The 13,210-nt window shown below is 40.1% G+C and overlaps 2 protein-coding genes across 2 annotated transcripts in view; one reads left to right on the forward strand and one right to left on the reverse strand.

Annotated features, from left to right (window-relative positions):
• usp8 (ubiquitin specific peptidase 8) overlaps positions 1-12,781 on the forward strand; it is a 23,096-nt gene extending 10,315 nt beyond the window's left edge. Inside the window, exons 9-18 of the mRNA XM_015375600.1 lie at positions 2,676-2,932; positions 3,010-3,501; positions 5,074-5,148; positions 5,266-5,564; positions 7,580-7,801; positions 7,880-8,090; positions 10,116-10,352; positions 10,974-11,116; positions 11,214-11,346; positions 11,421-12,781. Of these exons, the coding sequence (XP_015231086.1) occupies positions 2,676-2,932; positions 3,010-3,501; positions 5,074-5,148; positions 5,266-5,564; positions 7,580-7,801; positions 7,880-8,090; positions 10,116-10,352; positions 10,974-11,116; positions 11,214-11,346; positions 11,421-11,579 (2,228 nt within the window). The 3' untranslated portion in view covers positions 11,580-12,781. The remainder of the gene's footprint in view (positions 1-2,675; positions 2,933-3,009; positions 3,502-5,073; positions 5,149-5,265; positions 5,565-7,579; positions 7,802-7,879; positions 8,091-10,115; positions 10,353-10,973; positions 11,117-11,213; positions 11,347-11,420) is intronic.
• Positions 12,782-12,932: 151 nt separating this feature from the next.
• usp50 (ubiquitin specific peptidase 50) overlaps positions 12,933-13,210 on the reverse strand; it is a 6,810-nt gene continuing 6,532 nt past the window's right edge. Inside the window, exon 7 of the mRNA XM_015375601.1 lies at positions 12,933-13,121. Coding sequence (XP_015231087.1) covers positions 12,933-13,121 — 189 coding nt within the window. The remainder of the gene's footprint in view (positions 13,122-13,210) is intronic.

The raw sequence follows: 13,210 nt of genomic DNA on the forward strand, positions 1-13,210 counted from the left end.
CATGGAAATCCCTGTAATGCCCATCTGCCATTGATTCAACAGTCATAAACTTTAACATTTGCATTGTCTGCCTCTCTTGAGTATTTGACACAAATCACTCAAAACTGTTGATCTCCAGCCGCTGTCCAGAGGGAACCAATCCATTCCAAAGGTTTTGCGAACTGATATAATAGGACCATGTATAGTTTGATTTCTGTTCTATCTTTCTTTTCTTTTTTGTATTTAACTTTTTTTTTTCTTTCGGTCTGACGTCTTAACCTGTTTTTTTTTTTCCCCAAAAAAACTTTTCAGAATCACTGTGAATCAGATTGAGGCAAAGTTGCCCGACGGATCCAAAGATCACTGGAAGAGGCGAGGTTTGGTGGATTATGTGGTCCTGCTGGACTGGTTTAATTCTGCCTCTGACCTTAAGTTAGGCACCACCTTGCAAAGTCTAAAAGATGCCATTTATAAGGTAAGTATGTCTTTGCTGCATTGTGTGTCTGTCATTTATGCATGAAACAGAAAAAGTTTCAGATTAATACCAGTGTTTTTATAAACACTTTACAGTGGGACAGCCTAACCATTATGCGTAGTGAGCCACTGATACTGGAGGGGGGCTATGAGAACTGGCTGCTGTTTTACCCAATGTACACGACCAACGCTAAAGTCCGACCCCCGAGGCAAACTATTACCAACAGCCTTCCTCAGTGTGAGTATAACCCGCCCATGTGTGAATCTGCTTTTACAAATAATAAGTTAAATAAGCTTTACTCTAACATTTCCACCTGTTGGTTTAGTGTATTGTCCATAACTTACTGTTTTGAAAACAGGCATTTAAAGAAATTAGCAGAATTGAGTGTTAATTCTAAAGAATCTTTAAATATTAAATCTATATATGAGAGGCTTGTGTATGTGTGTTTTTTAATTGGTTTAACTGCTTCTTCTGATGTCTCTAGCATTTTGTAAAATCTCACATGAAAAATCTTGTAGTAATTCTTGATTCTGGCCTTTAGAAACAGATTAGTTTTGTCATAAAAAGATTTTTTAAATTGAGAATTTTGCCCAAAGTGAATAAATTTTAATGTGGGATTCATGCTTTCATTACTTCTCAACTTGATAACTGCTGTTTTTTGTATGTTGGTGTTGGCCAGGCCAGCCTGTCATGGCTGCAGCTGGTTCAGATCACAGCAGCTTGTCTTTTATCACAAACAAAAAAGCCTGGACATATCTCACCAGTGCTTGTTTGTCTTTGTTGGTTCCTTGTATTCTTTAATTTGATTTGAAGGTTTTATTGTTGACCTATAAGGCTCTAAATGGGAAGGCAACAGCATATTTGTCTGGTCTCTTGCAGTCTTATTTGCCCCCTCGTGGCTCTAATGTCCAGTTGTGTGTAGACAGGCTTCAACTTTGAGTTATGGATTATGTTTTAAGAGCCAACATAAAAAACACAATCTCTGGGATTTCTTACAGCATGAAATTCTTTTCCTCCCATTATGTATAGTATTTGTGTTTGTTGAATTAGCAATATTGTTTTCATGTGTGTGCAGCACTTTGGCTGATGCCAGTTGTTATTAAATGTACTGTGTTAGTAATCTTGAATTGCTACTGATCAGAGATCAGATCAATAGGATTATGAAGCATAGAAAACACTGGAACGTCTTTGAACCACCAGTAATTAGTAAAAGGCTGTGATATTCAGACATCACTTTGCAGAGATCATGACTCCAGACCATTGTCTTGAGTCGGAAAAGGGTAGAGTACCTTCTCCGGGTTGGGGAGGATGTGCTGCCCCTAGTGGAGGAGTTAAAGCATCTTGGGGTCTTGTTCCTGAATGAGATGAAGATGGAGCGGGAGATCGATGGGCGGATTGGTGGGGCGTCTGCTGTGAAGCGTGCGCTGCGGTCTGTTGTGGTGAAGAGAAAGCTGAGTCAAAAGGCAAAGCTCTCAATTTACCGGTCGATCTACGTTCCCACCCTCATCTATGGTCATGAGCTTTGGTTCATGAGTGAAAGAATGAGATCCCGTTCACAAGCGGCTGAAATGAGTTTTCTCCGTAGTGTGTCTGGGCTCTCCCTTAGAGATAGGGTGAGGAGCTCAGTCATCCGGGGGGGACTTGGAGTAGAGCCGCTGCTCGTCCACATCGAGAGGAGCCAGTTGAGGTGGCTCGGGCATCTGGTTAGGATGCCTCCTGGATGTCTCCCTGGTGAGGTGTTCCAGGCACGTCCCACCAGGAGGAGACCCAGGACACGCTGGAGAGACTTTGTTTCTCGGCTGGCCTTGGAAAGCCTTGGGATTCCCCCGGAGGAGTTGGCCCAAGTGGTTGGGGAGAGGGACGTCTGGGCCTCCCTACTGAAGCTGCTACCCCCACGACCCGACACCGGATAAACAGAAGAAGTGGATGGATGGATGGACTTTGCAGAGATACTGAGATTAAGTGTTTTGTGGTTAAATTATCTCCTCTCACTGTCATCTGCAACAAAATATAAAACAAAGCAGATGATCAAACATTTACTGGATAAGACGTATTGACTGGATCCCTAATTATGGAAAACCAATCTGGTTCTTTGATTAACAACCAGGTTGGTTTTCTCTGTAACAATCTTGGTGGACTAAAGAAAATCTATAAAAGCTAAAACAGTGTGGTGTTTTTATTTTTATTGTTTAAATATGTTTAAATTTCACGTTTCAAACAGTGAACTTCAGTTACCCATCTTTGGAGGAACCGAAGCCCCCGACTCCACCTGAGCCGGAGATTTCTTCTGAGCCTCAAGAATCACCAGCTCCTGCTCTGGTGAATGGAGTCTCACCTGCTGAGCCGCCAAAATCCAAAACCTCCATGATTGCTGACAGGTTCCCAGACGCTGTAGACATCCCTGTTACAGGCTTGACAAATTCTGGGTCAGACCCTGCAGCCAGTCAATCGCCTGCTACAGCCAGAATGTTCCCCCAGGTAATTTAACGATCTAGCTTTTATTTTCAGAAATATATGTTTGTTCAATTAGTCCTCATTAGTTGTTTTCTTTTCAGTTTGACCGAGCCAAGAAACCCGCTGATCAAACCAAGACCAGTCAGAACCGGTCTGCGAAAGATTTCACTCAGAACGGCCCAATTATCCCTGATCGCTCTGCTAAACCTCCACTCATCCCCAGCAATTCTCTGTCCAAAGACGAACAACAGCAGATACACTCCGAGGCGGTGGCAGTGATGGAGAAGGCGAGGAAGGAACAGGAAAAACGGAACCAGGAGCGTCGTTTGGAAGAGGAGAGGCAGGAGAAGGAACTGAAGGAGAAGGAGCTGAAGGAAAGGGAGGAGAGCGAAAGGAGGAAGAAGGAAGATGAGGAAAAACGACATCAGGAGAAGAAGAAACTGGAAAGGCAGAAGGCAGAGGAAGAGGAAGACAAGGAGAACAAAGTGTGCAATGACGGTGAGAGGAGGGGGAAAGAACAAAACCCTGACACGCCTTCGAAGAGCATGTCTCTGGATTCTCCGGCTCCCAACCACATCGTCACTGAAATCAAGGTGAGACTCTTTATGCTCTAAAGTTCAGGTTTGCTGATTCATATGCAAAGGAAAGGCTGAATAATAGGAATGTTTAAATTTCTTTTTTTGTCCTGGGTAAAGCTGCCCAAATCCACCTGACTCTGGGTTATAGAAACGTATCATTTTAAGTAATTATAATTATTCTTTTGTCTCTCTAGAAGCATTTTGACCCACTCCTATTTGCAGGACTGTTTCAACTCAGCCTCATTGGAGGGTTTTCAAGTAAAAATAACAAGTTTACATGCCATGGTAAAGAATGTCAACTAGGGCTGAAACAATTGGATTAACTGTGATTGATCGATTATTGAAATAATTGTCAACTAGTTTGGTGTCTCTGGAGTATAGAGACTGTAAAATATGTCTTTAGCTGACATAGTGACCCACCTAGAGCAGTAATTACACTATATGAAAAGTGTTAAAAAAAATATGTTAAATGTTTTCGTCTTACAAACTGCTCTATCCAGAACTCCTCAAGTGGAAAAGTTTGAGTTTCACCTGGTTTAATTCTGTAAAAAAATATATTCTTTAAGGAACCTTTTGCTATCTGCTTATGAATCATTTAATAGATATATTATTCTCATAGATTTCAGTCAAGATATTGACTTGGCCATTTTAAAACCTTTATAACGTTTCATTTGAGGTGTTCCAAGATAGAATTGTTAAATCGTTGTTCTTCTGCATAATCCAAATTGGGTTGGCGTTGAGGTCATGAACCTAACGGTGTTCTTTAGGATTTTCTAGTAGAGAGTAAACTTTGTGTTTTATTGAATTAGCATCTAGATAGTACATGGAACACAGGCTCATGCATCACACTACTATTGAGACCATATTAGCCCATTCCTTTTTAGTTTAATCATAATACTTACCCTCACTGATGAAGTTAGATTTTGTGACTTCCAGGATAAGTCATGGGGACATTTTCAAGTAATTTTGATCGGCTGGCATCCCTTCAAGAGGATCATCCATTGTTCCAAATGTTCTTAAATTCTGAATAATGGCACTCGGGTTCATTGCAATTCTCATTTGAAACTAATTGGCAATTAATTGCATTTACAATATATTGCAATGTTTGACGCACTGAATGTTTGCCACATTATATTCAACAAGAGTGAGAAGCTATATTTCTAACTCCAGCCCTTTAGGTGGCATCATACACTTCAAGTAGGTTTGCTGCCACAAAGAAGGGAGGAGAGACTTGCAGCTAGCATGCAGATCCATGCGTGATAGTAGAAGTAAGAGTTTTTCCTCACATAGGTTACTGTAAAGACCTGCAACAAGCTTTTGGCTCTCAAAGTTTTGAAGAAAATGACTCTGGTGTGAAACATCTACATACAAAACCACAATTACAATTGTTGAAAATGATCAAAATGTTTATTTTTGACAAAATGGATGAATGTTTTTATTGAATTAAGTAATGTTTTTGTTTTTTGTGATCAACAAAACCAAATCTATACATCATTAGATCTAGAATTAAAACGACTTTCTTTTTTAAATAACAAAGAAACCGATTTAAAACTCAACATGTATGTGAATGTTGTGTTTGCTTCACAGAGGGAGCCTCTGACCAGGGCAAGGAGTGAGGAAATGGGTAGGAGTGTGCCAGGCCTCCCTGATGGCTGGATGAAGGTATCTTATAGTCATAGTTCAAATATGACGTCAATTAAAATTTCTATTTAAATAATAAGACATTTATGTTTGAACTGAGGAACTTTTTGAAAAATGTTTATTCCCATTTCTGTTTAGTTCCTGGACACAGTGACGGGTACCTACAGATACTACCACTCCCCTACAAACCGCGTCCACCTTTACCCCCCCGAGGTCACCGTCCCTCAGACCCCACCCTCCACCCCGCCAACCCCCAAACCAAGGTCACAGAGGCCCGCTGAGCCCGACACAAGCAACGAGCGAGAGCGGGAACAGTCTAAGCTGAAACGCTCCTACTCTTCTCCGGACATTAGCCAGGAATTGCGAGAGGAGACACAGAAAAAGGCCACCACCCCCTCCACCGCTGCTGTCATACCCACCATCAACAGAGAGACCAAGTAAGTTTAGACATTTCTGCTCATCTTTCCAACCATTACTACAAGGCCCTAGTGCCCATTTGATTTGGGATGGATAGAGGTTCCATTAGAATTGCCTCTTAGTTTGTTGATCTTTGTGTAACAGATTATTTTAGTTCAGATTTACACGTCAGAATCAGTTTTCATATTAGTCTCTTTCTGGCTCTACTTCTCTAGTTGAAAACTTTTTAACTGCATTCTCTCATGACTAGTATAAACGCTCAGAGCGGTCACACTTAACTTTTTTTCCTTTGCCTTCTCGAGATAATGACCTAACTAACTTGTTATCATGGTTAAACCATTAATTGTTTTCTCGAGATAACAAGATAATTACCTCGTTATCACGAGAGAACAGTTGACTTCTTGAGATAATAAGATGATTAACCTGCATGAATAATGAATGAGGCTGGCCAACAGCCCTGGATTCCCAATACATCCATGCCTGCGGTTCCTCTTTCTTTTCACTCGTTTTCAGGTCGTGGTGGATGATTGGATTGCATGGAATAAAGTAGAAACAAATCTGACTGTTCTTTAATAAAAATCTTTAATCTGGACTCATTTTGGGGGTTAATGCATCTTATAGCTCTTTCAGGCGTAACACCGGGGCTGTACAGAAAACATCGGCGTTAAGGTGCCAGAGACATAGGTTTAAATACTTATGAATCAGAAGCGAAAGCAAATTATCAAACCAACGTCGTCTCATTACCTAAAAGTTAAACACAGGATTATTTACAGAATTACACTTAGGCTGCCATAACTTCTGGGGCATTGCCTCTGCAACCGTCAAATCTGTCTCTGTGCGCGACCACGCCCCCCGCGTTGAGGTTTTGCAACCGTTGACGCGCACCTCAAATAAATCCTCACTACGCGTCGGACGGTTGCAAATCCGCGCAGACCTCAAGCAGAATTGCTGCAGCTGTGATTGGTCCTTGGTATGCCTTTCCGGCTGTCTGTGTGGTCATCCTTCTCGATTCAGTTCCGGGGCGCGCCATTTTTTAAAAACAGTGGAGTAATAACAACAATGGATAACCACGATGAAAGGTTGATCGAGGAGGTTAGGAAGTACAACCACTTGTTTGATGCCTCAGACATGTTGTTTTAGAAATTAAACAACCCCGCCGGCGCTGCCAAAGAAGTTCTTGCGAGTTCTCGAATACGCTCCCCCTTGCGCTATTGCTGGAAAATGCTGTGCGTCCCTAGAAATTCCAGACCAACGGTGCAGAAGCATACCAGCAAAACTGGTTCGCGACCAGACCTAAGAGACCCAAGCGAGCAGAAGTATAATCTGCCCTTTATACTTATAAATCCTCTCCTGCTGCCATGGTATTGAAGGATGTAATCAGTTTTAACACACACCAATCATCTCGTTATGACAAGAAGACTGCTTCTGTTGTCTTTATTATAATCTCGTTATCACGAGAAACTCGTTTTTGTTATCCTTAAATAATGACAAAGTTAACTAATTTTCTTGAGAAAACCACAGTGAAAAAGTATCGAAGGGACACGATCGCTCTCGGCTTCCGTATGACTAGATATTGAATCTGTCTTGATCTGTTTGTGCTAAAATTTGCTTTTTGTGAAGCAGACTTGAAATTTTTCAACATGAGGTTTGTAGTTTTCGGTTATTTTGTTGATTAAGATAAATCATTTTATCGTGTTTGGATTAAATTTGACCAGTTTTCAACTTGCAAAATGTAAAAATTATCATTTTCTTTTATGTTTATGTTCCTGTTATTTTAGGAATTTTTTTTAAGTAAAATTTTTGGTTTCTAAGATCAGATAGAATTCCCTGGTGGTTTCATGCATGGCTTTAAAGCTTTGAGTTATCTTTGCGTCGGCTATGACTGTTTGCCACACAATATGGAATGAAGAGTGCAAATTGACTCAAACCTGATAAGGGGGAATCTCACATAAAAATTATAATCTAGGCTTTCTCTTGTTTTTACAGTGTAACATAGGCTCTGCTCTGGTAAAATAACCTTTCTCTGTGCTTCCAGACCTCCCACTGTAAAGGTTTATTCTAAAGTGGAGAGTGTGCGTCCATCTGCTGCAAAGATTCGCAACCTGAATCCTTCATTTGGAGGTTTAGGTGCGTCGCTTACTGGTCTGCGTAACCTGGGGAACACCTGCTATATGAACTCCATCCTGCAGTGTCTCTGCAACACTCCTGGCATGGCTGAGTACTTTAATAACAACGGCTACCTTAGCGACATCAACAGGTGAGGTCTTGAACAGTTGGAACTACGCTATCCAGTGTAAAGTGCTTTGAGTTTATCCCTGTTTCCTCTCTCTGCCAGGTCTAACATCCTTGGCCATAAAGGGGAGGTTGCAGAGGAGTTTGGAGTAATCATGAAAGCCCTGTGGGCCGGTCTGTACAAGTGCATCAGTCCGCGGGATTTCAAGAACACCATAGGAAAGATCAATGATCAGTTTGCAGGCTATGACCAGCAGGACTCCCAGGAGCTGCTTCTGTTCCTCATGGATGGGCTCCATGAAGACCTCAACAAGGTAGAGCACAAACTTATACTTGATACTGGAAACGGCCTCTGGTTTGGTTTATGAAAACGTAAACAGAAAGATGAGTCAACAACAGCTTAAGCAATAAAAAAATATATTTTGTTAGTCTTCCTGGAACCGGCTTAAAATGTGTTTTTTGTTCTTTCTGTATATATTTTTTTTTTTGTGTTTTTCACTGAGTCTCATTTTGATGATAATTTAGAGAGTAAGTAAATAGTTGTGTGTTTTTGGTCCTGCAGGAGTGTGAATGTGCCATGTCTGCATCTGTCCGGTTTGACGCTCCTTCAGAACCTCTGTGCATGCTAAATGCTAATTGCTTCATGTTTGTTCAAACAGAAAAAAAAAATATTGAAGTTTTACAAAAGGAATTCGGTATCTTTGTCCCTAAACCTGTTTTTTTTCACTTCATTAATCATGCATGGCTTGATATTTGCATAGACTTGTTCCTAGTTGAATTTTGAAGTTTGATTGAGAAGATGAAAGTAGGGAGCAGCTACTGGAGTTAATTTCTCATAACCCAATCTCCATTATATCCCATTCCTTTAGCATGATTATTTGACCCCTCTGCCATCTTCATGATTCACTCCAGAGCCCATTTAGCCTTTTTCCAGATGTTCACCTTTTTTTGATGATTATATAAACAATCTGCCACCCGAACCGCCTTGCAAAAGTACTAATAATTGTTGACCTCTTTATGTTTAGTAGAATATCATTCAGCAACTTTCATGTATATTATGGGAGTTTTATGTGATAAAATGGTGAAAAACTATAAAGTGGAAGAAGAACATTGAATCTGATCACTTCCCTCATGTTTCTACCTGGCAGATGGGAATTCTTTCTTGCAATCAATAATTCAACAACCAAATTTCTTCGTTTTACCTTGTGTTAGTTTGGGCCTTTTGGCTGCACGTCTGAATGGATCCATTATATCTTTGTAGGCTTATAGCTCATCTATGTTCTTCCAAGGCTTTCACAAAGCAATTTGATCATTTATTACTTAACTTTCCAAAAAAGTTTAAAAACAATCCACTGGACTTTGTTTCCAAGTTTGAAAACGTTTCGCTCCCCATCCAGGAAGCTTTATCAATTCAAATGTCAGAAATAGCATTGAGTTGCTTTATACAGTAGCCCAACAAAGCCTTGTTTTTGCTTAGACAACATGCAAATTGAAACGGACGACGCCCTTTTGAATGAGCGTCGTTTATTATTTAACGTTCATATAGATTAACTTTCATTTTCTTATTCAATCATTTTTGAGCCCATTTGATTGCATTGAATTTTATTTAAACATCACAGTAAAAAAAAGAATACAAATGAATACAAGACTTTTCTCATTTTTATTTATTAAAAGGATAAGAACAATATCTTCACTCTAGGATTCATTTCTAAACTACCTTGATTTATATAAAATGTCAAAAAAAATAATAAAAATGTATGTTTGTGTCACAAAATGTAAAGAGTTCAAAAGGTGTGAAAACTTCTGCAAGGCACCGTATATTTCCCTGCCTCTCTGAGTTGTTGATCTGCATGCTGATGGAGCTCATGCACACTGCCCAACCAAAACATGAACCCTGCTGTCAACATGAACCCGTTTCACTTTGCTTACGCTTATTTCCATGCAGATGTGGCATTCATGATGTTAGCTCTCCAGCAAATCCCAAAGGACAATAATCTAGTAAAGGTGTGGACATAGTTGTGTTTAATTTATATGTGAATTTGATTATTTATGCTTCCTTCATTCCTATTAACTCAGGAAATTCACCCATTATCATCATGTTTCAATCAGTGTTAATCTGAGAGATGATAATTTTGAGAAATAAGCAGGAGCACTTTTACCTGATTGATTAATTAGATGGGCTAATTGTATTTTTGGCCAGGCAGTGTTTAATAATATACTATAGAAGCAACAAGTCCATCGGGTCTTTTCCATCAGCTTTAATTGAACCAGGAGGGTGTTTTCCTTACAAATCTTGTTTATAACTATATAGCTTTCTTTTCTCGCATATCTGTTTTCAGGCCGACAACAGGAAGCGTTACAAGGAGGAAGAAAACGACCATCTGGACGACCAGACCGCAGCAAACCTGGCCTGGAGCAAACACAAGTTGCTGAATGAATCCATCATCGTAGCTCTGTTCCAGGGCCAGTTCAAGTCCACGGTGCAGTGTCTGACCTGCCACCGCAAGTCACGCACATTTGAGACCTTCATGTACCTGTCGCTGCCTCTGGCCTCCACCAGCAAGTGCTCCCTGCAGGTAGGTCACGCCTTAAATGTATGTCTTAAATACTTTTTTTATTGGAGTTTGCATCTTTAATTGACAATATACAATAGGAGTTCTCAAAATCTACTGAATGGTGAAGACTTCTTTTGTCTGTAGGATCTCAGGTCAATACAAAGCGTACATTTTCCTCTTATTAATATTTGTTTGTTAGCTTAGATGAATCATTTAACTTGTGAAAAAATGTAAACTTCCTAGTCTGAAAATGAGGCGATTGGAAGTATTTATGACTTCACAAATTACAATGCTGCCACCTAGTGTTCTTTCCTGTGCAGTGCGGTTTTCCGGAGCACAAAAAACGTTTTGGAAATATGGATTAAATTATGAGTGGGTTTAGAATATTAAGGATTGTTTTATAAGCATTTATGTTATTAATTCCATAAAATGCTTTCTTGCAACACATTATTTGTCAGACCCTGTGTTAGTCCATGGATACAAAATGGTTTGTTCAGAGTTACGAGATGAAAGTGGAATGAGGCAAAAAAGGAATCTGTGGGTAAAAAAAAATGCTGGTTGTAAATTGTAAACGGGAAAAATAAACCTAAGATGTCTTGCATTTTGAGATTGATTTTTCTTTTTTAATGGATTTGTTGACAGGACTGTCTGAGATTATTCTCTAAAGAAGAAAAACTCACAGACAACAACAAGGTGTTCTGCAGACACTGCAAAGCTCACAGAGATTCCACCAAGAAGCTGGAGATCTGGAAGGTTCCTCCTATCGTCCTGGTGCACTTGAAACGGTCCGTAGATGCTACCGGAGCTGAACTTTTTGAAGGCGTTTAAGAAATTTACCCTAAATCTATTTGTCACTGTCTATGATGGGTTTTATTTCTGCAGGTTCTCTTATGAAGGTAGATGGAAGCAAAAGCTACAAACATCTGTAGATTTTCCTCTAGATGGCCTGGACCTGGCTCAGTATGTTATTGGACCTAAGCAGACCCTAAAGAGATACAACCTTTATGGAGTTTCTGTAAGTAGCAATGACACCTAACTGCTTTAGGGTTTCCATGAGCATTAAATGAACCTTTCTTTCCTCTGCTGCAGAATCACTACGGTGGCTTAGACGGCGGCCACTACACTGCCTATTGCAAGAACTCCCTCAAACAGCGCTGGTACAAATTCGATGACCACGAAGTGACTGAAATCTCCTCGTCTTCAGTCAAGTCTTCCGCAGCCTACATCCTGTTTTACTCCACTCTGTGACGGTGCTGGGAGACAAATGGCAGAAAATAAACACCACGCAGCTTCGCTTAAGCCTAGAGGTTGTTTTCTTTACAAAATCTCAGCTCTGCGAAGATGCCGGCGCACATTAGTTGAGGGTGATCGGTCATGTATGTTGACGGTGAGGGGACGACCCAGGGACTTTGAGAACCTGGTGTGGGAGTGATTGGTGAAGGTGGAGGCACACTGTGCAATGCTTCAGCTACTAGAGGACCTTTTAGCTAAAATGATGCTGCCTGTAAACATTACTGATCATCCAGAGACTAAATCAATGCTAATCTGACTTCTTTACCATAGTTCCGTTTCACGGCTGATTCCTTCCTTTCTGTTGTACTCTGTACCGATGGCAGCAAAAGCGTATGCAGGGCTAGGAGTTCAATGGCATGTACATTCTTAGCTACGCTTCTGTGAATTATTTCAGGTTTTGTCTATCGACCAAATTCTTTTTTTTTTTCTTCTTCTTAAAGGTAGCAACTAGTTAAAAAGGACCATATAAATGAGAACAGACCATGTGCTTTATGGCTCTGACTGTATAACCTGTGAAGGGAGACAGTGGGATTTTCTTTTCCTGTTTGTTTTGGGGTTGTTGTTTTTTTTTTTTTCGAGGGAAATTTGCCTGTTGCTTGTTCATATTAGCCACATTTTTGCACATTCAAAATGCGATCGCTTTAAGTTGTTTATGTAGAACACACTCTTTAACAACTGACCTGTGTTTCCATCCCAGAATTCTTTCAATGGATGCTGATCCTGGGATCTTATGTCTACTCCGATTTATCATAATCACCTTCAGATTTGTCATAATCAAACACTATTAAGAGGGAGACATGCTGGGATAGATGGTATTTTTTATTTAATTTCTAAGATTTTGTTTGTTGTTTACTGAGCCTGATGACATGAAGACTGGATCTCATCGTCAGCTTCGGCTGCTTGTCTGGCCGACCAAAGGATTTATGGGAGAAATGACAAATGAGACTGATTTTGCTTCTAAATGGAGCAAAGATTTGGATTTGAAGGATTTATCTACTGCTAAGTAAACTTTTATGGCCTAGCATAAACTTATCATTTTTGTCTTTTATTCATTCTTTTCTTATCAATGCTCTAAATACCGATCATTTAACATAACTATATTAACCTCAGAATAACTTGTATGACTATTTATTAAACCTGCTTCAAATGAACTCTGCTTCTTTGTCAGTTTGAACCTGGTTAGAATGTGGACCATTCATTACAGTTGACCCTTGTATTTTTCATTTTTATTTTTTTCATCCTATGGGGACCTGCCGGACAACAAGCAAATATTTATGAGCTTTTTATGCTTCCCTCAGAATGGAGAGCTCAGAGTCCCTGGATCTTTGGTTTATAGAATGGCTTATGCATGTAGAACAGAACATAAGCATTTGGAGACTGTACGAGTTTCTCTTGCACCTCCCTGACGAGAGCGTCATCAAAGCAGTGCCACATCCCCAGCAGCGAGTTGTAGCAGACAGCTGTGTAGTGACCCATGTCCAGGTGACCTGTGTGGTTCTGGAGGGAAAGAAAAATAGGATTTTTTTCTTTATGTGACAGCTGAATGTTTAGTTCACTTACAGTCTTGGAAAAATCTATAGATAATT

This window comes from Cyprinodon variegatus, unplaced genomic scaffold (assembly GCF_000732505.1).
Source record: "Cyprinodon variegatus isolate N-32 unplaced genomic scaffold, C_variegatus-1.0 Scaffold122, whole genome shotgun sequence".
Lineage (NCBI taxonomy): Eukaryota > Metazoa > Chordata > Actinopteri > Cyprinodontiformes > Cyprinodontidae > Cyprinodon > Cyprinodon variegatus.